The sequence below is a fragment of the Phyllostomus discolor genome, chromosome 6, assembly GCF_004126475.2.
Source record: "Phyllostomus discolor isolate MPI-MPIP mPhyDis1 chromosome 6, mPhyDis1.pri.v3, whole genome shotgun sequence".
NCBI lineage: Eukaryota > Metazoa > Chordata > Mammalia > Chiroptera > Phyllostomidae > Phyllostomus > Phyllostomus discolor.
This window is the reverse complement of record NC_040908.2, coordinates 4,118,927-4,144,368: the sequence shown is the minus strand read 5'-3', so window position 1 is coordinate 4,144,368 and position 25,442 is coordinate 4,118,927. Positions and strand designations below refer to the sequence as shown.

Below are 25,442 nucleotides of genomic sequence, written 5' to 3'. Positions count from 1 at the left end.
ACGGCAGTTCAGCCATCAAGCCAGCCTGACAGGACCATTCAGTGTCTGGCCAGGCGCTGCCCCAGGGGCCCAGAGCAGGCCATGCACACACCGGCAGCCCAGAGCCCTGTCCAGCGGAGACACTGCTGGAGACAGGAGCGAGCCTGGGCACGGTGAGGCATGTGTGTGTGTGTGGGAAGTTCCTGGGAGTGTCCAGGCATGCAGAGGGCACAGGGCAGACGCAGCTGAGGGTCCTCGCTGACACAGCCCAGGAGTCGAGCCCACGCCCCCCAGACTGACTGGAAGGCGAGCATGTGGCCTCCCGCCGGCTTCCACCCTCAGTCTCCGCGCCATGAGGGCCAGCCTGGTGGCAGACCCAGCAGCAGGGCCCGCGGCCGACCCACCTTGGCGGTGATGTGGAAGGCCCGGTGCCCGCCCACCGCGATCTGCTTCTTCATCACGCTGAAGCGGTTGAAGCGGCAGAGCAGCAGGCCGGCGCTGTGCGCCCGCAGGTTGAAGTCCACGTCGTCACACAGGAACCTGCGCAGAGCCAGATGAGGGGACAGTCGGACCGCAGGCCGCCCACGTGCTGCCGTGCCCCAGACCCAGAGGGGGGGGAGGGGGGGCTCGCTCCTGCCCTGCAGGCCTCTGCCTGGAGAGGCGCAGAGGCTGCACCAACGAGGAACACGCACAGGTCGTGATGTGCGGGCCCCGGGCCAGGCAGGGGATCCCTATGGCGTCGACCTTGGGACTGCAGCTTGCTGACCTACCGGCTCGGTGGGAGGACCTTACAAACACCCTTTCACCGATTGATTAAGGAAGAAAAGGAACCTCCCAGGGTTAAAGACAAAAAACTTAGCCACTTTTTACAGTGCAGCAAACAAGGCTCCCTACAGAGCCGGGGCGTCAGGGCACCCAGGTTCCTAGCAAGTCGGTCTGGCTCCAAACCAGACACCCCTACGCGGGCCACCCCGGGGGCGTGCCCCGGCCAGGCACAGGGGCACTCGATGGGCGTCGGCGATGAGGTTAGGCTTGACATGTGAGCACTTCTGTGGCTCAGTGTGTAGAAAGCGACACACAGAAATATCCCTTTACCGTTTTCTTTGGTGCTAATGCTCCTAAAAGGCAACGTGCTCAGAGGAAGCCAAAAAAGCAACACACGTAAATACACAGGACAATGCAAGTCACGGAGGTATGTAAGGTGTGACTCCACGAGGGAAGCTGAAGAGTCTCATGTGAATCTCCCCTCCACAACCTTACATGACAAAAATACAGAAGGGAAGGAAGGGAGGGAAGAAGGAATAAAGGAAGGGAGGGAAGAAGGGAGGGAGGGAGGAAGGAAGGACAGAAAGAAGGGAGGAAGGAAGGAAGGGAGGAAGGAAGGGAAGAAGGAAGGAATAAAGGGAGGAAGGAATAAAGGGAGGAAGGAATAAAGGGAGGAAGGGAGGGAGGGGTAGAAGGAGGGAGGAAGGAAGGAGAAGGGGAGGGAGGAAGGAAGGGAAGGAGGAAGGGAAGGAGGGAGGGAGGAAGGGAAGGAGGGAGGGAGGGAGGGAGGGAGGGAGGGAGGGAGGGAGGGAGGGGGGGGGGAGGGGAGGGAGGGAGAGAGGGAGGAACTTGAAGCTGAAATCAGGACCGAGGCCAAGGCCACAGGTGGGCACCTCTGGCTCCCGAGGCCCTGCAGGGCAGGGAAGAAGCCACCCTCCGCTGGCCTAAGCCGCCCCCCACCGAGGGCTGTGGGGCTGTGGGCCGTGCTGGCGGCCGCCGTGGGGCGGGAGGCTCACCGGTTCTGGTTGTACTGGACGTTCTGGGTCAGGTCCACGTTCAGAACGACGAAGTCGTGCACGTGGCAGCGGGAGAAGGGCTCGCGCACCTCCCGGCTGCCGGCCTTGCTGGACCACTTCCGCATGCCGATCAGGGCGTAGTGCGTGATGTCGGGGGCCGCCTCGATGTGCTGCATGATGTACTTCAAGGAGACGTTCCTCTCCGACCAGGAGAACTCTCTACTCGAGGGACGGAGACGGACACCTCCGGGTCAACGTGCAAACAAGGCGGGGCCCCGGGGCCTGGCCGGCCAGGACGCTGCCCTCTGGCCGACCCTCAGAGACCGGGCAGGGCGGGTGCAGGTAGAGCCCAGCACAACCTTGGCCGAGGGCCAGGCGCCAGGCTGAGCACCTCGTGCTTATCAGCGCCTGTCCTCCCAGCAACCAGGTGACACGGGCAGCCGCCCCGCCTGTGTCACCAAGGAGGGAAGACAGGCTGCAAGTGACTTGCACGGTGCCACCCCCCAGAGCCTGGGCATGAACGGCTGCCCCTGAAGCCCTCACTCTCCGTGGGGCCAAACCACCAGGCCTCCCCGGTGTGCGCTCTGAGGGTGCAGTGGTGGCAGAGAGCGGGACTTTCTCCTGCGAATTCCAAGTGAGAGCGTGGGGAGGAGGCGGCAGCCCGCCAATGCCTGGGACCCCACAGGATGACGTCGGAGGTCTGGCAGGACAGTGAGGGACAGGGATGACCAGGGAGGGGGGCTCCAGGGCTGCAAGTTGGGGACAAGAATCGGGCCTATGAGGGCCCAGGCAAGTGGCCCTGCTTTTCTGGGCCTCGGCTTCTCTTTCCCTGCCTGGAGGACTTCAGCTAAACACTGAGTCTCCTGCTCCAGGTGACATCCAGGACTTTTAATGCTGTTTCAGAATGCAAATCAGACCCTGGCTGGCATAACTCAGTGGATTGAACGCAGGCTGCAAACCAAAGCATCGCAGGTTCGATTCCCAGTCAGGGCACATACCTGGGTTGCAGGCCACGGCCCCCAGCAACCGCATATTGATGTGTGTGTGTGTGTGTGTGTGTGTGTCTGTCTGTCTCTGTCTCCCACTCCCCTCTAAAAATAAATTAAATCTTAAAAAAAAAAGAATGCAAATCAGAAAGGCACAAGGAAAGCTCCGCCCCTTCCCCCTTGGCCCTCAGCCGAGCTCCTGCCCTTGCAGGGTGACCGCAAGAACGGCGAAAGCCAGGCAGGTCACTATCCTCCTAAGTCACGTGCCACTCTGTCGCAGGGAACACACTTTTTCTAGGAAAACAGTGACCGAGGGTTGTGGTGCACCAGGCCACCCCTGACACCAAGGAGGAGAGCTGACCCTCTCAGAAACCAGCCACGCACGGAAGTCCTCGGGCAGCCCTACGCGGACACAGCAAAATCACAGGAACTGCGTTATGGGTGATGTTCAGATACCACGGCCTCTGCTGAGCCCCTCCCACGTGGCGCCACTCACCGCGGGCATGCCCCCCACAGATTCGCTGACCCTCATGACAAACCAGCACAGGTGTGTTAGCATCCCTTGGAAACCAGGAGCCAGAGAGTGTCCTGGCACACAGCAAGTAAAACATAAGCGGGTATGGGAGGAACAGGGGCCGGGGGCGCGAGGGGGGCTGGGGGACAACTGGAGGGAGCCCTGGGGGTGGTGAGGGTCCCTTTCTTCACAGGGGAGTTGGTTAAGCAGGCGTGTTCAGTTTGTGACAATTCCTGCACAGGACGTTTTTCTTTTGCACATATTCTAATTTGAATAGATACACTGTGGTTTCCCATAAGGATTATTTATTTTATTTTTCAATAAAATTTTAAATTTAAAACTCCAGTCCTTGCTGGTGTGGCTCAGTGGGTTGGGCGTTTTCCCAGAACCAAAAGGTCGCCGATCGATTTTAGTCAGGGCACACGCCTGGGTTGCGGGTTTGGTCCCTTGTCAGGGTGTGTGAGGGGCAACCAATCAATGTTTCTCCCCTCTCTTTCCCCCTCCTTCCCTCTCTCCCTAAAATAAACAATAGATAAATAAGTTTTAAAACAATTTTTTAAACCCCAAGTATAGCTTGGAATGTAAGTCTACCGCATCCAGGCCTCTGTCCCTACACGCGGAGCTTTTTTTTTTTTTTTTTAAGATTTTTATTTTATTTTTTAGGGAGGGAAAAAGAGAGAGAGAGAAGCATCAATGTGCGGTTGCTGGGGGTCGTGGCCTGCAACCCAGGCATGTGCCCTGACTGGGAATTGAACCTGTGACACTTTGGTTCGTAGCCCGCGCTCAATCCACTGAGCCACGCCAGCCAGGGCCCTACACGCGGAGCTTTCTAACGGGAGGGCCGTCCTTGGCGGTCCTTGTGGGGTGGCGGGGCGATCCCCACTGAAAAAGAGAGCGAGGGCCCCGGTCTTACCCCCGGGCTCGGGGAGGCGCCTCACCTGCTCCTCTCCCCACCGCCATCAACGTCCACCACGTTCCACATCACGCAGGAGTCGTCGGAAATCACGATGAAGGGCCAGATGTCCTGCGGCCTGATGCCGAGCTCCTCCTGCCGGGTCCGCTCCAGCTCCAGGTTGTGGTAGGACAGCTCCTTGATCAGGAAGTGGGCGGCGCCTGCACCGGGCAAAGCCACGGCCGCCGGCTCAGCTCTGGGCCCCTGGGCGTCACTGAGGAAAGGGGCCCCCACCCCAGGACCTGCAGCCCCGAAGGTCAGTCCTCGCCCACCCGCACCCCTCGCCCACTGGCTAGTATTAGCTGTGGATTTGGGGGAGCGGAGAATTCTAGGGGACAAAACACGCCTCTGAGGGGCACGTGCATTCCTGTCTGCTTATCCTAGCTTTTCTGAACGTGAATCGAGAGCACAAATGTAATCAACCACCAAACATCAAAGGAGAAAGAAGAGTCCAATCAAAATGCTGTACAAGTCAAAAGGCTTGACAAAAGATGTTCAACTCGCCCTGGCTGGCGTAGCTCAGTGGATTGAGAGCGGGCTGCGAACCAAAGTGTCACAGGTTCTATTCCCAGTCGGGGCACATAGCTGGGTTGCAGGCCACGGCCCCCAGCAACCACACATTGTTGTTTCTCTCTCCCCCACTCTCCCCGCCCTCTCCAAAAAAAAAATAAATTAAAAAAAAAAGGCTGTTCAACTCTGCCAGTCCTGGAACACCCTCTCGGTCGGGTCTCCTCTCTCGGAAACCCAACGGGCAGGGCGGTGAGAGGCGCCTACCCACGCCGGCGCTGTTGAAGGCGCTGGGGAGCACCAGCATGATGTGGTTGGGCCAGTACTTCTTGTACACGGGCATCTCGTACTCCTTGACGACCAGCACGTGCAGGTGGCTGGCGCCGTCCATCGCGTGGTACAGGTTGAAGAGCCCGTGCTCGTGGCGGCCAGTCGTCGGGGTGAACGTGGGGCTCTTTATGTGTTCGTGGCTCTGGAAAGTGGGGGCGCGAGGAGGGCACGTGTTTCTGAATGCGGTCACAATCCCTCCCCTCCCTCTGAAGGGTCTATCTGTCTCCGGACTCCCTGAAGCCAGCGGAGCCTTAGCTCCTTAGCTCTTTACCAGGGAGACGCGGTAAAAGGACGGGGCCTGCGGCCCGCTCGCCGCACCCTCCCTGGGAGCCAGCCTGGGCGATCCTGCTGGAGAAGGGAGGCCACGGGGAGCAGAGATGGGTGGCCCACCCAGACCACCCGAGCCCAGCCAGCCCCGGCCGGCCTGGGAGCAAGCTGCAGGCACGAGGGAGCTCAGCTCAGCCCAGCCCAGGGTGACCGTGCCCAGCCTCTCAGCCCCCAGGATCCGAGGCCAGGTGAATGCTGACTTGAGAAGGTTTTGTTAGCCCGGACTAACGGGCGTGTACTGGTCACCCCAAGTCACTGCCCTTCCACATGAGCACCCAGCCTCGTGCCGGGGGCACAGGCATTTCTGCGGGACTTCAATCCCCCGCCACCAATTCACACACCCTGCCTATTTATACACTCAGAATGCATTTTTTTTTTTTTTTTAAGATTTTATTTATTTTTAGAGAGGGAAGGGAGGGAGAAAGAGAGAGAGAAACATCAATGTGCAGTTGCTGGGGGCCGTGGCCTGCAACCCAGGCATGTGCCCTGACTAGGAATCGAACCTGCGATACTTTGGTTCGCAGCCTGCGCTCAATCCACTGAGCTACGCCAGCCAGGAGGATATGCTTCTTTTACGTGAGGAACCATGTGGCCCTGACCAGCGTGGCTCAGTTGGTTGGGCGTCATCCTGCAAAGCAAAAGGTCACCGGCTCAATTCCCAGCCAGGGCACATGCCCATGTTGTGGGTTTGGTCCCTGGTCAGGATGTGTACAAGAGGCAACCCATCGATGTTTCTCTCTCTCTCTCTCTCTCTCTCTCTCTCTCTCCTTCCCTTCCCTCTAAAAAGAAAATCTTTAAAAAATAAAATGGTCTGCTCGTTCTACAGAACAGAGAACACTGTGTGGTCTCCACCATTCCCCCAACACGAATTCTTCAGGCTGAGCTGGGAGCCGCTCCCCCTGGCACCCTCGGAGTACCGCTGCAAAGCCGTGGTGCCACTGGCACCCACAGCCTGTTCCGGTGGAACTGGGTGGGGGTGGGGATGGGAGAGAATCCCTGACCTCCGCAACACCCAGCCCATGGGGCAGGGGGCGCCACGCCATAAAGGTCTCCTTGGCACTTTACAAATGTTGTCAGTGCTCAGTCACAAGGCCTGAAAGGCAGGCTCAACCCTGCAATGACATCTGGCCCTGGGAGCAGCAGCGCCCCTGAGGGCAGCAGCGACGGGGCCGGGTAACGGGCAGAGAGTTGGCTGAGACCGTCAGGCTGGAACCATCCAACCCCGAGTCCCCGGGAGGCACGTCTCCAAAAACAGCAGTGGTCCCAGAGGTGACGGATTACTAAGACCCATCTCACAGACGGAGGGCAGGATGACAGCCACGGGGGCAGGGGGAGGTCAGCAGGGGGAGGGATGCAGCAAAAGGAGGAAGGACTCAGACATGGACAACCATGTGGTGACTGCTGTGGGGAGTGGGGCGTGCAGGGGCTCAATGCTAACGCGGAAAAATACAGTAAAAAAGCCTTCAAAATAAGTAAAAGTGAAAAAAAGAATGATCTCGTCAAAAGAGAAGGCTTCTTCTGTAGAGACGTGAACTGCAGTGTGTAGGGGACGCGATAATGACGCCTGGGACTGGCTTCCCAACAACACAGGGAGGCAAGAGAGCAGGACAGACGCCGCCGCCACAGGACGGGCCTGAGTCAGTAATCACTGGAGCCCAGCCAGGCCCTGCAGGGGTCACGCTGCTCCGCCACCAGGCCATCTGCACGCCGCCCAGCAGAGGGCGCTACGGAGAAGGGAGTGGACGGAGGAAGGTCCGCTCAGCAGGTATCTCCCTGGCACTGCGCTGGCGCCGGATGTCGGTTATGCCGACAAACTTCACCGCAGGCTTCCTGCCCGGCCTTACAGGTGAGGCAGCCGAGGCTCAGAGACGTTAGGTGTGACATTCAAGCAACACGGCCAGCAGACGGCAGAGCAGGGCTCCACCTCGGCTGAGTGACCCCAAAGCCCTTATGCTCCCCGGCCGCCTCCGCCATGGCCAGCCGCCACACCGGTCTCCCCATCCGGCCCCTGACTCATCGGGCAACTACAGTCTCTACGTGTCCAGCTCAGCGGTCCCTCTGCTCCGCCCCCCCCCGCCCCCCCCCACCCCCGGATGCGGCGCCAGTACCTGGTCCGAGACGAGGGGCAGCCGCATGCTCTCCAGCTGGCCTCCGGGCTGGCTGAAGACGAAGTGGTGCTCCTTGGACTTGGGGATGATGAAGTGCAGCTGGACCTCCTCTCCTAGCATGGAGTAAGAGAAGGCAAAGGCGTGCAGGGTGGACTCATAGAGCTGGGGTGCGAGGGGGAAAGGACAGAGCTTATCATCAGCGTCTGGCGTGACGGCCCCGAAGACCCCAGGCCCGTCCTGGCCGTGACCACACGCAGGGCACGGCCACCTCTGCCCCACAGCACGAGCAGCCCGCGGGGCGACGCCCGGACAGGGTGTGGACACCGGGCCTGGCTGCTGGAGGCCACGCCCGCTGGGCTGAAGCCGGGACCTATCATCTCTAATCCCGATGGCGCTTTCCCCAGGGACGCCACGCCACTTCCCCCCCAGGGACCCCCCAGGGACGCCACTTCCGGCGCCCTGGACTCCGGACTGGACCCAGAGTGCTCAGCTAGATCACACTTTCAGGTCTAACGAATGCATTTTTTCATCCTGAGTAATCACACATGCAGTAGCAAATTACTACAAGATTTGGACACACCTGCGTACCCCCTCCCTCACTGTGCCCAGCGCCCCCTGTTCCCTCTGCATTGTCACTGACAGTCCTACGAAGCAGGCCCTGTCATCGGCCCCACGTTACGGAGGCGGAGACTCACATCCAGAGGTCTGGGGCTCACCCCTGTCCCCAGGTCTGGCCTCGCCTCTAGTCATTTTGTCGGAAGAGCCCACCCCTCACTCAGTTTCTGTGCCCACAGCTCTGTGGTGTGACTTCCCCGCCTGGCTCCGCCCAAGCCATGCAGCGCCTCCTGCAGGCCTCGCAGGGCACCACAGCAGGGCCTTCCCCTCCCTCGCCCTGCCCACCAGTGTGCGCTGCGCACTCCCGGGAATGACAGGCCCCGAGAGGGCGAACTCTAGAGTCCTCTTCCAGAACCACAAAGCCCACTGGGAGCAGGGAGGAGGGAAAGATAGACTTGGACTTGGGGAGGGAGCACAGAGGGACGCAGCTGAGGGAATTTCACAAAAAGGCCCCAGGAGCCTGGGGGGACGAGGGAGGGAGCAGAGGGAACTGGTGTGCACCCCATGGCGGTCCCGGGGGCTCGGTGTGGGTCCCCTCCCCTCAGCTGTGGCCCCCGGGTCTCAGCTCACCTCCTCCCTCCATGAATCCCTGGGGACAATTTCTGAAGTGACAAAAACCCCTACTGCCTCGTGAGATTCTACTAAGAATTACATAAGAAACCAGACAGGACAGTTTCTAAACCCGTGCACCCTGAATGGATTACAGGTGTGGCTTCCACGCAGACAGACTCGGGGGACCAGCTGGGGCCCTGGGCCAGTGTCCAGGCCAAATGACACTCTCTAGCAGGTACACAGGTTGGGAAATGCTGAGATAGAAGAGTGGCTGGCAGACGGCCCAGCACACAGTCGGTGCTCAATAAGTGCACACTCCTCTCTTTATCTACACCAGTTCTGTGCTCAGCCGCACCGCCCTTCCGGCAGGCTCACAGTGCCCTGAAGTGTGGCTCACGCACACCTCCGTCCCTACACTGTGAGCAGTGAGAGTGGAAACGAAGCTGATTCACCTCCGCGTGTGCATCTGGTACGTGCTGGGCTGGCCAAGAAGTCTGCTGCGTTTTTTCCAAATGATGGCTCTAGCTGTGCTGTGTCGTCTTTAACTTTATTCAAAACAATTTTGTTACACTGTATCGTGACAGCTGTGATATCAGCATGCATTTAAAAAAAAACTTACCAAAATTGGTAAATTTTTGTGCAGCCATTTTAACATTAAATATGGAAGAAATTATGCAACATGTTTGGCGTGTTATGCTTTATTATTTCAAGAAAGTTAAAAACGCAACTGAAATGCAAAAAAAAAAAAGCTTGTGCCGGTGTGTGGAGAAGGTGCTGTGACTGATCAAACGTGTTCAGAAGTGGTTTGCAAAGTTTCCTGCCACGACTGACATTTGGCCAAACAATTCCCTGCCGTGGGGCTGTCCTGTGCACTGGAAGATGCTTAGCAGCGCCCCTGGCCTCTCCCCACTAGAAGCCAATAGCGGGAGATAACCGACATAACTCAAAATACCCAAGTCAATAAAGTTAGTGGTGAAAACGAAAAACGTGCCTTTTGTTTTACTGGAAACAGTGAACGGACTTCTTGGCCCACCCCGCACCAAGCACACAGGGAGTGTCCGCCCCGCGCCCGCCCTTTCCGAACTGCTAGGACGCAAAGACAACCGAGTGTCTGAAGGCAGCTCCCCTTGCTGCTCATGCTGCTCATGCACGAGGGGGCCCTGGAGAACCGCTGCTCTGTAGCGTCGGCGGGCGGTGAGCCCACCGATTATTGGTGGGAAGTGAGGACGCAGGCAGACCGGGAACCAAGGGCTTCCCGAACTTTCCACGCCCCCCAACCCCGGAATGAACGCACAGACAGGGAAGCCACGGCGCCGCGGAGGCGGAACGCAGGCGCGGCGCCCCGGGCCTACCTGGTGGCGCGGGTGGAAGCCCATGTACTGGTGGCACTGCTCGCAGTGGTGGTAGGTGTTGTAGGCCGCGTACTTGGACAGCCGCATGCGCGCCGTGTGGCGCCGCACGTAGAGGTCCTCCGGCCTCCGGGGGGCCCCCCTGTCTGCAGGAAACCCCGGCGTCACCCAGCGGCAGAGGCCGACGGGTCACGCCCTCCCGCGGCTCCCAGGCAACCACCGGAAGCGCTAGCTCCGGGTTTGAGGGGGTCGCCGGGGGCGGGCCCAGCTGGGCAGGAACAAGAAGTCTCCGCGGGATAAACTGAAGCTATTTCCGCGTCACCTGACTCGTGAGCCCGGGAACGTTTTATCAATGTACGCGACTATAGAGACCCACTGCCAGTGTGATACGCAGGGACTTGTCCCCATTTTTTCCAAGTGACGTCTCCTGCTGAACTGGCACCAGAGACGAGCCTACGGGGAGGGGGTCCCGGCAATGATGGGATTGAGGGCCACGGGGACCAAAAGCAATGGTTTGAAACGGACACAGGTGAGTATCCGCCTCACACACCGCGTGCACCGAGCCATCCTATCAGTGTTTGCCACCACACTGGCCACTAACAACATCCCGCTGGCTGACGGGGACCCTGAAACACGGCTGGGTCACGATGCAGTGACAGAGGCCCCTGCAGGAGGCGGGAAGAAGCAAGCGAGAGGCTTGAGAGGGAAACAGGAGCATTTTGTCGCCACGACCCAAGTTCACAAACAAGGGCACGTGTCGGTGCCCTCTGCGAACCAGGGCATCCGCCTAAACACCCTGGCGGTGACAACCAGCCAGTGTGTCCCTACTGCCATCAGACTCCCTGAGCGGCCAGTCCTCCTTCCCGGGGTTCCTGGGGAGCCCCCTTCTCCATCCAGGGAGCCGCCGACCTCAGTGCTGGGCGCTGCTGCCCAGCTCACCCCGCTGGATCCTCGCGTCCACCTCTGACAAAATCTGGCCGGTTCCCGTCGGGGGCCGCCCCCACGTGCCCCGGGAGGTGTTGAAGTCTGACCTTCGCTCTTCACGCTCGGGTGGTGGGAACAGATGAGGCTGGCGTCCTCGTACTTGGGGTCGTGAACAATGTAGTCGAAAGGCAGCTTCTTGAAGAGCTCCAGGTCCGGCCAGGGGTCGCTGAGCTGCAGGTAGTGCCACTCGGGCTCCTCTTGGGGGTCTGCGGGATGGGGGGGGATGGCCAGAGTCGTGACACAGGGAGAAATGGGATGGGCTCACTTCAGACATGCACGGGGCGGGGTGTGGGGTGGAGCGGAGCGGTGGCTGAGTCTGTGGCTCCCGGGGGCACGCCGAGGCACCCTGAGGGCACAAGTCCATCTGGGGACTGTTCCCCTGAGGTGGGAAGGCCCATTAGGCATGATCCCCACCCAGAGGAGCAGCCGTGTTTGCCACGAGGCGGCCCTGGTCTTCTGACCCTCAGCTACTGCAGTCCTCCCAGCACACCCGCCCTCCCGGTGCCCCGTGCCGCTCCCCAGCACCGCCTCCCCCACACCCCACGCTGGTCCCCAGTGCCCTCTGAACCGCGTGTACTTCTTGTTCTTGCATCTACATGCTACCTGGCCAGTGCGGCCCAGCCCCGAGTCTCTGGAAGGCCTCTTCTAAGAGCTCAGGTCCCCCGCTTCCTCCCCCCCGTGAACGCCAGCACCGCCCTGGCCCACACATGGCTCTTTTCCAGGCTCCACACATCACCTTACATGGTAATCGGCCTGGGCTACAGGTGCTCGCTGAACACTTGTTGGTCAAAGGCCAAAGTCTAGCTGGCCCAGCTCGAATCATGTAATGTATTGGGGTCCCGTGTATGCTCTATGCCCCTCTCTCCCCTTGTACACTGTACACACAGGCAGAGTACACGGCCCGTGGGAGGAAGAGGAGGAGAGGAGTGTTCACTGTGTATTTGGGGGAGCTCGGTGCTGCAAATAACATCACTTACTGTCCACAGCACCCTGCGGAACAGGAGTTATACAGGTCGTACCGAAGAGGAAACCCAGGAGACAAGGATGTTTAACAAATTGCGCTTCTGGGTTTAACAGACCGGGTTCAAACCCTGTCTTTATGACTGGGATTTCTCCAAGAGAGGAGGAGATGGAAACTCAACAGGCCTGGTCTCATCTGCGTGTTTACCAGCCCAAGTTCCTGGCCGCTGGGAGACAACCGAGGGGGGGGGGGTGGGGGAACGAAGGCCATGTCCCGAGACAGCATAAACCAGCCGGTCGAAGGGCCTTGCCTCCATGAGGGTAAACTCTGTCTCGTGCATGAGGAGAAAAGGCCATCCCCATGCACCGCACAGAATTTCCATGTTGCCCCGTGATACTGCCCCATGCACTCAGCTGCCCAGCCGGCAGGGGTGTGGGTGGGGGGGGGACCCCTGATGGACAGCCCCACTTTCTGGACGCAGCAGCACTCAGATCCAGGTTCCTTCCAGCTCCACCACCTCCCGGCTGGGCTCCTGAGCACACGACTCACGGGGAAACGGATACAGCTGGTAACTTACCGGGAGCCACCACGGTGTTCGGAAGAACTTTAAATGTGGTCACGGACACAGGGCACCCAGCACCGTGCCTGGCACAGGGGACCCCCTCAGCCCAGGGAGGCTACTTTCAGCACCGTGGCTTTAGCCCCCACAAGGGCCTCCCACGCACCAGTCTGATCTTGAGCAGTGACTACCCACCACCAGGCCCCCGGGGGGGGGGGGGGGGGGCGTCTGATCACGAACCCGAGAATTTCATCCGGAAAGACACCAAGAAAGTTCCCCTGAGAAACCGACTAAAGAGGACTCCGAGCCCCAGCGCCACCAAGGGGTCAGACTCACGGATGTTGATCTCTTCCTCGTCGTACACGTCCACCTCCGTGAGCCGGACGAGCATCCTGGACAGGATGCCGAGGAACTGCAGGTAGGCGCCCGTCTTCCCGATCTGCGGGCACAGGGGGGCGGAGCCAGCGTCAGCCGTCAGCCCGCCCCCGGTGGCCGCCCCCTGTTCAAGGCTTCGCCCGCTGAGCACGAGCGCCCGGCGGAGGCTGGGACACGAGAGGGGAAACACGGTCTCACGAAGCGCGGCGGGACGGCGGATGAATACCTAGGAGAGCACGGGGACCCCGCCCCCCACCTGCCGCTCATGCATCGCTGCAAGTGCGTCTCCAGCTTTAAGCAGCCACATTTTTCACGCTGTTAGAAATGGGACTTCAATCGCCAGGTGAAGAAAGTTTGCTTCAGAAAAAAGAAACCGCCAATACGAAACAATTTCTTAAGAGTCCTGCATGTTGCAAATGGCTCTCCTTGCCCTAATCGGTATGTCTCCAGTGAGAAAAGAATGTGAGATGCCAGCACCTCCTCCGAGGTCCAGGAAAAGAAAGAAAATGGTCTTGCTCTTCCCTCCTCCTCTTTTCTCATCACGTCCCCTGAGCCCTGAGCCGAGCACCACGCGAGTCTACTGTCGGCCGTAGGTTTATTTTGGCCCCGGTTGGTTAGCTGAGCACCTGCTGGATTCCCCAGAACGCTCCCCGCCCCCACCCTGTCGCTCCAGGGCCGTGCCCTCCCACTTCCCGGTTCGACGCCCGGTTCACCGTCAGTGCGCAGCAAATGCTGGTGAATGCAAGCAACTAACTTTGAAAACGAAAATATGAAACACGGCCAGGGCAAGCGTCAGAGACAGTACCTGCAAAACACACACTAGACAAAGGGTCTGACATTCTCTAAAGAGCTTCCACCGCAGGAAAAAGTGAAGTGGCCTCACAGAGAAAGAAACCAGAAAATACCAGCGTTCAAGAAGTACCCAGGACAGATAAATAAAAATATATTCGACCTCACTAATAAAACAAAATACTGTTTTCCCCCTATCAAACAGGTAAACATCTTCGTGACTGATTACATGCAGCAATGAGAGGGTATGGAGAAACCGGTACCCCTATTTTTTAAAAAAAAACTTTTTCCTGTTTTAAAAATAGATGCTCATGTAAAAGTTCAAGAAATACAGATCAATAAGAGAGTAGAATATTCGCAAATCGCATGGCCCTACCCGCGCCGCCCCCTCCCCCCAAGGATTTAATGGCCGTTCTGTCGGGGGCTGTTTCAGGCACGTTCACACGGAGACACATGGTACACACGCCCATCTGTCTTTCCTAATTGACATCGCACCACGTATCAAGTGGCCTGCTGTTGCCAGGGAAACCCAAGGGGCGGGGATGCTGACAGCCAACTTGCTACACTGCACACCCACGCCTTCCCGCATTAGCCAGTGGGTCTCACGGACTGGCTTGGGGACCGAATGGGACAAGGTGGGAGATGCAGAATCGCCGTCCGAAAGAGCCAGAAGCACCCAGGGAACTCACCCACCCTCCAATTCACCAGGGAAGAAACTGAGGTGAGAGGTCAGAGGTCACCCAGGCCCCGGCCTCCGTCCGCCTGCCCACAGAGGAACCATCACAGAAGATGCTGCCCTGGGCATGGCAGCCCCACACCCCCGGGCCTGCACACAAGGACCCACAGGGGCCGGGCCATGGCCATGCGCACCCACCTGAGGGGGCCCGCTGAGCAGCAGCCGGCGAGGGTGGAAGCCGTCCACGCGGCCCTCGGCACGGCCGCCGTAGTCCATGTGGCTGGGCCGCGGCACCGTCCACTGCCGGTAGTACAGGGACTGCTCCGTGGAGGTCATGGTCTTGCTGAGCAGCGGGCGGAAGGAGCTGGCCCACATGACCGAGGGGGAGGGCAGCAGCGAGGCGGCCTTGGGCAGGCCGCCGCTGTCCGTGGCCGTGACCATGTCGTACACCAGCTTGGGCAGGAAGACGACGGGCGGCTGCCGGCAGGCCTTGGCCAGGGAGCACCGGGGGGCCTGGGTGCCAGTGGCAGGCGTGGCGGACGAGGAGGAGAGCTGGGACGACGAGGCGACCTGCACCTGGACGCCCCTCTGGCTGGTCTTGAGGCCGGAGTCAGGCTGCTGGGGAGCCGGCCCTGGGCTGTGCCTGCTCACACCCGACAGGGACCCCTGACCGCCTCGGAGCCTCTGCTTGTCACCGGGGCCCCTGCCCTCCTCTGAAGGGCCACAGGGCTGTGGGGACCGGGTCTGCTCCCCCTTCCAGGGCCCCCCCGGCTGAGCCGAGGTCTCGCCACCGCGTGCTGAGCCTGGGGAGAGAAACCCATGGGTCACGCCCGAGGAACGGCCCATCTTGATGCCTGCCGGCCACCTGTTTCTGCAGCACGAACTGCCCTCACTGGGCCATCGCGGGGCTTTTTGTCAATGAAATCCTGCAGCTGACGACACACAGCCTCTTCTGTCCTATGACTCGCCCAGGATCCTCTCGTCGGAGACAGCTGGTGACCCCCATAGGGTGTGAACCACACCCCCAACACCCCCCCAAAGGCCTCTCCTTGCCACTCCCTTCCTGCCCTGCCCTGCAGGAGGGGGACGAAGATGGAAACCGAAGGCCCCCCCCAGGCCAAGTCCCCTGCTGTGCTCTGCACGAACACCCCCCACGCCTCACAACCTTGCAGCCACACCCTGACCACAGCAGGACCCCACCCCACCCTGCGCACTTCTCAGGGCCACTCCCTGCACCCAGGCACCTCCATGCTTTCCCCAACCTCACCCTGTGAAGCTTCCCCTCCCTGGCATACCTTCTCCCTGCACCTGCAACACCTCTTTCTCCATCTGTAACACCTGAAGTCTCGGGTCTACCTCTGCACCCTCAGAATCTACAAGAACATTCCACCTTGCTCCTCTCTCTTCCTGATTATCCAAACCTGGGGAGCCCCAAGGGGGTGGTCCCCTGTGGCCGTCCCACACAGGCCACTGAACAGGACAGAGTCCACAGTCCTCCCCCAGAACCGGGGCCGCGGCCCCTTGGGGTCCTGCCGAAACGCCACACGCTCTCAGGCCCCAGTCCAGAAAGACGCTCACTCTCTGGCAAGTCCCCTTCTTCTGAGGTCCCACCTCTGTCCAGTTCTGGGCGAAAGCAAAGGATCTCTCGATGTATCTGAGCTCATTCCCACCGGGAGACTCACCAGACGCCTTCGAGGAGAGGCCGGAGGACGCTGAGTCGTGGGAGCGGGACCGCCCCCTCTTCACGGGGCTCCTCTTCTCCGAGGGGCAGCCTGTGTGGACACACACACACCTGTGCGAACGCCCGGAAGGCATCGCCCGTAGGCCCACCCCGCACGGACAAGTACCTTCCCACACACCGCTGCTCCCCATCCTTGCAGCCACCCTCCCGCCCCTCAGCATCCAGGTGCCCACATCTGACAGCACCCAGAGGACCGAAGGAGGAAGGGGCAGGGTGGGGCAGGGCAGGCCAGCGAGGTGTCCCTGTCTCAGCGAGGGGACCCCCACCCAAGGGTCACAGCTACAGGATGACATCAGGATGACAGAGAGAGGGGCCAGGCCCCCAGGCAGCGCAGAGGCAGGAGCAGGGAAGGTGAGGAAGGGAGAGAGGACCCCCCGACCAAAGTCTGGAAGGGCCAGCAGGGGCGTCCAGGTCAAGTACAGAGGAGTGGCCACGAGAGGACAAGGGCAGAGCACAGCTGGGGAACCCCTGAAGCTGGCTGTGGCGTTTGGGGGCTGCAAAGTTCTGAGCAGCGAGAAAAGTGAATCGCAGGAGGTGGACTGTGGAAGGCCAGGGGCGTGGATTCACCCCAGGGGCAGCAGGGGGGCACGGGCACTGGAACAGCAGGGTAGGTGCATGTTCGTGTGGGACTGCCCCAGCCCCGGGGAAGCCTGCCGGGCAGGGGCTGCAATCCCCACTTCACAGAGGGCACTCGGAGGCTGGGACAGGGCACCCGCCACACGGGCAGCAGGTGGCAGAGAAAGAGGAGCGCGGTGTTCGGGCCCGACACCCCTCCCTCCACTCCGCCACGCCCAAGGGCTGTGCGCTTTTGTGTTCAGAGCCTTTCTCCCCCCGCTGTACCGCCGAGCACAGCCAATGCCTCCGCCCGCTCTGCCCTGCGTGCCCTCCCACAGCAGGGCGTCGGGTCTCCAGTCTGCCCACGCGACTGGCCTGTTCCCACACGTCTCAGCAAGGGGCACGAGCTGCCGGGTTGGTTCACGGAGGGGAAATGACCGTATGCATCTCACACCAGGCATTAACGGCACCGACAACTCAGAGCATGAACTTGGACCCTAAAAAATCTCCATTTTTCTTCCCAGTCATTAAGGATTCTAGAGCTAGAAGAGCCTGTCAGGGTTTCCACTCTCTTACACCTCGGGAGAAGGGAAAGCAGCAAGCCCCGAGTGCAAGGAGAGAGCTGCCGTTCCCTCCAAAAACGTGTCTACACAGCTCTCCCCCCAGCTGCCGGCCAGCAGAGGGGCCCCAGAGCCACACGCACGCAGCACCGCTGTCCACGCAACTACGCATGCGCGGGCGGCGGACCTTCCGTCACCAGCTGCTCCTCCTCCTCGTTGTCCGTGCTGCTCAGCTTCTCCGCGTCACTCTCCACGCCCTCGCTCCGGGGCCCCTTCTCCGGGGGCCCCTCACTGCTCACAAAGTACGCGGCCAGGCCCAGCTCCTGCTCCAGCGCCGTCCTCACCAAGCAGGACGAGTTGATCAGACGCAGGTCGCAGTACCGCAGAGACCTGGGAGGGAACGGAGGAGGTGTCCATCCAGAGCCTTCCGCAAGGAAGTGCCACGCCCACGCGGAGGGAACTGGGGAGCGGCCCCGCCCCCTGCCCTTCCCGCTGGGGCCTGGGGCTGCCCCCAAGGAAAAGCCAGCAGGCTGCTGGGAGCTCTCCGCCAGCGTGGGCTGAGCTGTGCGTAACGGGCAGAGCACTGAGTGGGGACGAAAATGAGGCTTGAAGTTCAACCCTGCCCCTTCCTAGGGACAGACCCTCCCACATGTGTAAGCTCTGGGAGACTCAGGACGCTTTCCTCTGAAACGTGGGCCATGAGTGTGAAGAACCACCCAAGTGCACCACTGTGAGGAGTGTGTGCAATAATTGGACATGTAATTGCTCATGCACAATTAAAATGTGCCAGGGGCTGTGCTAGGTGTTGGGAACATGACGACCATCGAGTCACCATCCTATTGGAAATGAGAGTCCACCTGGGGGACAGACACTGACCAGGAACAGGGTGGGGTCCTCAGAGGAAGTGAGCATGGAGGACAGGCCGGCGCAGGGCTGGGGGGTGTGGAGGGGGGACAGCACAGGGCTTGGCGAGAGGCCCTGTGACTGGCTGCTGGGTGGGTGACCTCGGGCAAACGGCCTCTCCTGAGCGCATCTACGAAACAGGACGGCAGTGCTATTGCCGCAGGGCGCAGACACGACACTGGAAGTGGAGCACCACGCCCGCCCGATGCAAAGAGATCGCTCAGTAAGCCCTCGCACAAGTTTAAGACGGAGCGAGACGTTGAGCCCTTACGGAGTTTCGGAATGGAAGAGTTAACCCTTGTGAAGTAGCAATAACCGAGGTCAAAGGTCTGGAGCCCCTTTCCCGGGCCCCGTGCACACGCAGCGTGCACTGGCCCTTGCACACACCCCGGCGTCTGCAGTCAGCCACACCGCTTAACCTCTGTCTGCCCCGGTGCCTCACCAGCCACGCGGGGCTCCTGGAACAACGCCTCCCCCCAGGGTCACAAGAGTCAAGTGAAATAAAGCACGTGAACAGGATCTAGGAGGGTGGCCAGCCTGTAGCAGGGGCCTGAGAAACGTCAGTTCCTATTTTGTTTTTGTTATGTAAGCAAAAATGTGCCTCGTATGGCTGCCTGCTTTGCTCTGTGGGTGTGAAGTCAGTCTGTAAAAGCCCACCTGTGACCATCAGTGCCAGCAACTTCCAGGCTGAAGGCCCAGGGACCTCTGTCCTGAGTGTCTACCAGCCCGTGGGGAGACGGACCCCCAGGAGACAGGGCTCGCAGCTGCCTGCTTGGCTGTGACGGCCAGGAACACGGCCCCTGAGACAGCAGGCCCCAGAGCCAGAAGAATGGACTCTTCCCAAGCAGCATTGGCCACCTGCCCCGTCCAGCATATGCCCTAGATCTGGAGGAACCATCTCTCCCCCAGACCAGCGGGAAATGCAGCCGCAACGATCCAACACTTCCCTAAGTGGGATGGCCGTCCCTCTCAGGGTAACAGCCCTCCCCCTGCCCTGGGGACAAACTACAAGGCCTCCACCCAGAGCCTGGCAATAGCCCCCACTCCGCCCCCACAAGCAGAGAACTCAGGAAAGTGTCCCAGGTCCCACAGTCCACTGCCATGAGCAAGAAAACCACCATAACAAAGACACAAACCTACGGTGACCATGAATGGGAATACGCCCCCTAGAGTCAGGCGGTAGAAGCCCAGCCTAGAAAAGCCCCGGGTGTGGGCCCAGGCTCCTCAGAGACCCCAGGGGCAGAGCCCCCTCCTCTCACCTGGGTAGGGATTCCCCGTGCGGGTCCATCCCACTGAAGATTAGGATGCAAGGCAGGCCCTCCAGCTCCAGGTAAGTCTGAGGTCTCCACTCCGCATCTTCGATTTTCTGCCACATCTGCAGATAATTAAGAAATAACACCTAAGACTCCTGACTCTCCAGCTAGCCCAGCTCCAGGGAAGCCTGCATGGCCTCCTACTGATTGAAAAAAACCCTTGCGTGGTATCCCTTGGCAGAAAGGACCTTCTTTGTACTGCAAATAAGTAGGTCCCCTTCTCCACCGTGCTCCCAGCGCAGACCAGCGGCTCAGGACACAGCTGCTCCCTGACTCCCTGGGCGACGGCACACGGCCTCGGTGCGTGTCCTGGTTTTTTCCCATCTCTCCACCGTGGCACTGCGCCTCCCACTCCCAGTTCCCCCTCGGTCATCGTGTCAACATTCCTTCTGACATAACGCTCGTGCGTTCCCCAGCCCCCGGAGATTCACCGAGAAGCTGCTCTGAGCCAGGCACTGCGCCGCTAAGTGTGGGAGACTGAGATCTTTGGGGATGGTCTCCGCCCTCCATCCATCACCCGGGGGGGAGCCCGAGGGCAGAGAGCACCGAAGCAGCCCCAGGTGTGAGGGAGGCCCCCAGGTGTTGGGGGGGCGGGCAGCTTGCTGAAAGAGGAAAGGACACCCAGTTGGGTCCCACACAGGCTGGCAGGCATCAGCTAAGTGAAGGAGAGACACCCCCCCCACCCCAAGTAAGAAAGCAGCACGCTGCAACTCAGGAGTCTGAAACAGCAAGACAGTGAGCTGGGGGGCAGCGGGGAGGGCAGTCGGGGGTTGCAGCGGTAATCTGGTACCTCCCGACTGAAAGATGCAGGTGGAGACCTGGCCAGAGAGATGGCAGGAGGGGTGGCAAGGTGCACAAGGCCATGAGGGATACAACATTGAGGAGTGTGTCACCAGGCCGCCCGCCCGCCCCCCCCTGCAGGCCTCTGTCACCTCGCCTGCCCCTGACGAGGGCGCCCACCTTGAGCTGCTTCACGAAGTGCTTCCCGACGGTGAGGCCGGAGCCGGGGCTGCCCAGGATGATCTCAAAGTGCCGCTCCAGCGCCAGCCGCGCCCGCACGTGGGCCAGGCGCTCGTAGGCCAGGGCCGCCAGCGGCGGGCAGGGCACCCGCAGCAGGACCATGAGCCCGTGGCCGCAGGGGCACTGCTTGGGCGCGTTGAGGAGGTTCTGGGTGATCTCCAGCGTCTCCACCGAGGTGTAGCTCTTCATGTGCGAGAGGCCGCTCACCGCCATCATGGCGGCCGCGTAGTGCTGCACCAGGACGAAGGTCCGGATGACGGCGCTGTGCAGGCGCGGGAACCTGGGCAGAGAGACCGGCGTGAGCCCGCCCCGCGGCCCGGGACCCAGGCTGTCATGCGGCTCCAGGTGGGGAGGAGGCCTGAGCACAGCAAACAGGTCGCCCGGCCTCTGCAACGCCCGGGTCACAACCCAGTTGTGCATCCTATTGACACTGGCCATTTGGAACCCGAGATAGAAGCCTTCCTGTGTGGGCGTGTCCAGCCAGGAAACACAGGGACGGGTCTGTTGTTGCTGGTGTCCCAGGAAGCACGTGTTCAATGAACGCACAGATGGAGGAAGAAGGTCAGTACCCGCCCAGTCCATAACCAGCTTCACGCATCATTCCCCAAGTCAGGCCCTTGGCCCCGGCCCCCACCAGGAGGGGGGGGAACCACCACCTGTTGTTGTGCAAGTGCAGCTCCCACAGACCCCAGATTTGAGGGGTTCGTCCTGAAAGCACATCAGCCATTCACCCCAAGGACGGCGCATTCATTGTTAACGGAACTGTAACTAAATGCGATGGACTTTGAGAGTGACAAATCAGAACACAGCCAGTCCAACCAGGAGGCCCAGTACTCTGCGTAGAGGTCACGGCCACTACATGCGTCTCACGTGGCGGCGGCGGCGGCGGCGACCCCCCCCCCCCGCCCCCGCAGGTGCACAGCTGGAGCGGCTCTGGCCCTCGAGTCTGAAACAGACTCCAGAACACGAGGTCACTGTGTGTCTCACAGCAGGAGCACAGAGATGACACCCAGTTTGGGCACAGCGCTCCTCCAAGTGCATTTCGCTGGAATGAGCCCTCTCACTGAGCGCCTTTTGGAGCAAAGACAAAGTAATTTCCTGACCTGCAAAGTCAGGAACCTTCCCGTGGCCACCCCCCCCCATGGGTGTGCAGAGTGGGGGGGTCAACCAGCCTGCCTTCCAACAGCATCTGAGGTCATCTCCTCCTGCCCCTCCGTCTTCTCCTTCATCCTTTCTCCTCAGCACTTCCACCCCCACCCACGGGTCCTACAGACGGGGGCTGGCTGGGCACGCTGCCACTACCACAGCTGCCCCGGGAAGGCCACACCAGGCCACAGACTCCGGTGCAAAGGGACTCGGTAGCCCAAGGGCTGCTTTGCCCTGGCCCCGCAGTTCCGAGGAAGGAAGGAAGGAAAGAAGGAGGCAGAGTGGAGAATACACTGTCTCCCCTGCCCCACTTACTGCCCTGGCTCTGGTGTCACCTCGAGCAAGGTCAGAAGGGCAGGATGTCTCGGAGGCGGAAGCAGCACCTCCTTCTCCCCACCCCCGACACAGTGGGAAGTGCCCGCACTCAGCTCTGCTCGGGGGACAGCAGTTCCTCGGCACCCCACGCAGGCTCGCTGCAAAACCCGGCGGGAGCGAGCGCAGGGCAGGGTCAAGGCCGGCTCTCGCAGCCTCGGGGACGACTCCGCAGCTTCCTCCCTCAGCAAGTCCGTGAGCGCTCAGCCGCCCACCACCCGGAGCTGCAGAAGTGGCCTGACTAAATCCATCAGCATCAAAGCGCTCCGAGGTAGCAAAGGGACCAGGTTCCTCAAAGGGCGTTGGGAGGGACGCTCATCCCAGGAGACACTGGGGGTGCTGCACACTCCAGCCGTCTCCTCAAGACTACGGCCTCCCTGGCCCGTGGACGGCTGTGAGAACACTCATGACAGAGAAATCCTTTGGTTAAGTGGGAGGTTTCTCAAACATGTGTGACCATGGAACCCCTTTTGGCCAAGGGCTATTAGTACCCAGCCAAAGCAGCCTATCTCGGGACACAGTTTGAGAAGCATGCATCTAATTGGATCCCTCTGTGGGCAAGTGAGAAAAATGAGGTGCCGGGAGGACCAGTGGGGGAGGCCCAGCTCCACCCACCCCCAGCGGGAGGGCACACCCGTTCCTGGGGTGGTGCATTACACAGTCCGAAAAACCCGGCCAGGCTTTGCAATGGAGGAACTGTGTGGTGTCCCAGTCACTTGACCTCCCCAGGCCTCTGTTTCCTCGTCTGTAAAAGGGCAGCAGGAGCACCTGCCGCCGAGCTCCTCTGTGACAGGGGTCAAAGGGCAAGCTGTCAAGTCCGACAGGCTCTGCCTTCTCTCCTAGCCCCGCCCCTCGTGAGACATGTGGTCCGAGGCCAACACTGTCTCGCTGAGCCTCCGTGTATTTGCAAAATGGGGACAAGCACATCCACGGACTCAGAGAGGCGGTGAGGACCGAGTAAGATCATGAGAGTGAGGCTCTAGGGACAGCGAGTGGCTCGAAGGAAATAAAACCTGGATGGAGCAGCCGGGATGACCACCGTCGCCGCCTTTAGACCCTTCTGGTGTCTCCCCGCCCACTCTGTTCCCTCCCTCGGGTCTCCCACTCGCAGTCCCACATTCCAGCATCCTCCTGTCTGTTCTCGTTCTCATCTCTGGGGTTTTCTGCAGCAACAGCACGACAGGCATCACTGGCCCGAAACGCAGGGCACGGAATAAACCAGGTCCCTTTGCTGGAGGGACCCAGTCACCCAGGGTGGGTCGCGTCCCGGAGCTGCCTGGACGCACCCACTTCACCGTGCACTTGACCGCAGGGCCACGCTAGGAACTGAGAAGAGGGGTACATACCTTTTCCCCAGCGCAGTGACCATGGCCTCGAAGGAGCTGTCGTATCTCAGCAAGGGGAGGCTGTGCCCCGAAAGGGTCGATTCGATGAACTCCGACAGCCCGAAGTACTTCTTGCTCTCGGGATACAAGTCCGCGCCCTGAGGCGGAGAAGAGCGCTGGTCACCCGAGCGTCACGTCTGCGGAGACTGAGGGGGTCACGTGCTGGGGGCCAGGCGCCCTGGCGGGCCCCCTGGCTGGACGGTGCCGGCTCCGCCATCCCCTGGGGCGGGGGGGCGTTTCGCTCGCTCCTCTGCAGGCCCAGAGCACAGAGCGCTCCGCACTTAAGGGGCTGAGTTGTCCCCATCAGTCAGGGCTTTTCTGTTCACTGACCCCAGTGTGTTTGCCAAGAAGAAAACATGCAGCTTTTGTTGTTAAAACTGCTGCCTTCCAACAACACCCCCTGGCTTTATGAACAGTCAACTATCTCACATTCCGCCGTTATGAAAGGTGAAGGAAAAACACGTCCATCTAACCAGTTTGGCTCACGCTGACGTCCAGCCCCTCCCACACTAACAGCGGGGCTTCTCAAACGCCAGAGCGAAGTCGGGGAGGCTGCTACAATCACAGAGACGTGGACTCGGCCCTCCAACAGCACGTGGTTGAGTGCGGGCCACGGAGCCAGCCGACTGGGTCACACCCTGCGGCCCCTTCCCAGCCGTGTGGCTTGAGGCAAGTGGCTCAGCCCCACCCCATCCCACCCCGATCTGTAAATCAAATCCTCCCGGCTCCTGCGTCCGAAATGAGTTCACGTGGCACAGCCCTCAGGACCGTGCCCACCCGGCTCAGGACAAGTGCCACCTCGCCGCCACGGAGGCCGAGTCCACTGGGCGGCGGCCAAGCTCGGGACCTTTAGAAGCTCCTCAGGTGACCCCGGGACACCCCAGACAAGCCCAGGAAACTGCCGCTTGCTGGCTCCTCCTGCCATCAGCTGGCACCCAACCGCCCAGGCCCCTCAGGTCCCTGGAGCCGCGGTGACCTTCTGATCTGATAAGGGCAAGTTCGCCAGGTCCCGTGGGTGTGCGTTCAGTCTGAGGAGGAGAGGCTGAGCCTTGTGGCTCAGGGATACACAGGACACACGGGAACCGTTCTAAGACTGCTGGACAAAACCTTCCCTGGTCTAAGAGGCGGAAGCCAATGGATGTATTTCGGGAATGTTCCTCAACACCAAGGGGGGGCTGCAACCTGGACCTGGGTCAAATGAAAGACCCGAGGAGCCGGCACCCCCCGGACTCCCCAGGCGTTCTCCTTAACCGGCATCTCCACCGAAGAGAACTTCTCCCGACTCACGTCGCTGTGGGAGGCCGGCCAGTGGATCTCGTTGTAGGGGCTGATGAGGGTGTGCTGGGTCTGCAGCGCGTAGGGGAAGGAGGTCACGTGTAGGGTCACGATGTTGGGGGCCTCCTTGACCTCCCTGCAGTTGAGCAGCCTGTCCACCCATCCGGCCGACGGGTCGCTCTGGGGGTAGAGGTTGTGCACAGCGCTGCTGGGGGAGGAAGGAAGAGGGGAGATGGGGCCGTCAGGGGGATGAGCAGCCCCGACCTACACTTGCACAGGGTCACGGGGTTAACACGTTCATAACTAGGCCCCCCCCCACCCCCGACACACCACCAACAGTCGAGGTGCACGGCTCTGCCCGTGACGGGGAAAACAGACATTTCTTAAATGGCTCTGCTGTAGGCACCGTCAGGGACACCCCCGGTGCCGGTTGCCTTCTGACAACCTGGCCGGGACACTGCCTACAGAGGACTGCCTGCAGGGGACGCAGCACACCCCCGCCCCTGGAGCGGCGACTGGCACCCAGGAGTGTCCACCGAGTCACCCGTTCCCCCTCGGCCCAACCTGCCACCCGTCTCCCTAAACCCTTTCCCCTGAAGGCCCTCGGGCTCTGAGACGACCCAAAGAAGACAGAAACGGTCGGTTTCTATGCTCAGTTGAAAAGCATTGAAAATGGAGCCCCGGCTGGCATAGCTCAGTGGATTGAGTGCTGGCTGCGAACCAAAGTGTCGCAGGTTCAATTCCCAGTCAGGGCACATGTCAGGGCACATGCCTGGGCACATTGATGTTTCTATCTCCCTCCCTTCCCTCTCTAAAAATAAATTTTTT

At 60.5% G+C, this 25,442-nt stretch overlaps 1 protein-coding gene across 3 annotated transcripts in view; it reads right to left on the bottom strand.

Moving 5' to 3' along the window:
• The window catches only part of GREB1 (growth regulating estrogen receptor binding 1), a 61,036-nt gene that overhangs the window by 4,302 nt on the left and 31,292 nt on the right, over positions 1-25,442 (bottom strand). The window contains exons 15-29 of one of the 3 annotated variants that reach the window (XM_028517029.2): positions 24,627-24,822; positions 23,301-23,437; positions 20,377-20,716; positions 19,363-19,478; positions 17,388-17,590; positions 16,027-16,116; positions 14,543-15,147; positions 12,841-12,943; positions 11,032-11,190; positions 10,004-10,146; positions 7,485-7,646; positions 4,987-5,191; positions 4,199-4,373; positions 1,761-1,979; positions 384-519 (exon numbers count right to left, since the gene is read on the bottom strand). In XM_028517029.2, the coding sequence (XP_028372830.1) occupies positions 384-519; positions 1,761-1,979; positions 4,199-4,373; positions 4,987-5,191; positions 7,485-7,646; positions 10,004-10,146; positions 11,032-11,190; positions 12,841-12,943; positions 14,543-15,147; positions 16,027-16,116; positions 17,388-17,590; positions 19,363-19,478; positions 20,377-20,716; positions 23,301-23,437; positions 24,627-24,822 (2,989 nt within the window). Of the gene's footprint in view, positions 1-383; positions 520-1,760; positions 1,980-4,198; positions 4,374-4,986; positions 5,192-7,484; positions 7,647-10,003; positions 10,147-11,031; positions 11,191-12,840; positions 12,944-14,542; positions 15,148-16,026; positions 16,117-17,387; positions 17,591-19,362; positions 19,479-20,376; positions 20,717-23,300; positions 23,438-24,626; positions 24,823-25,442 lie in introns of those variants that run through there. The other 2 variants (XM_036027667.1, XM_036027668.1) reach the window with 2 other exon arrangements.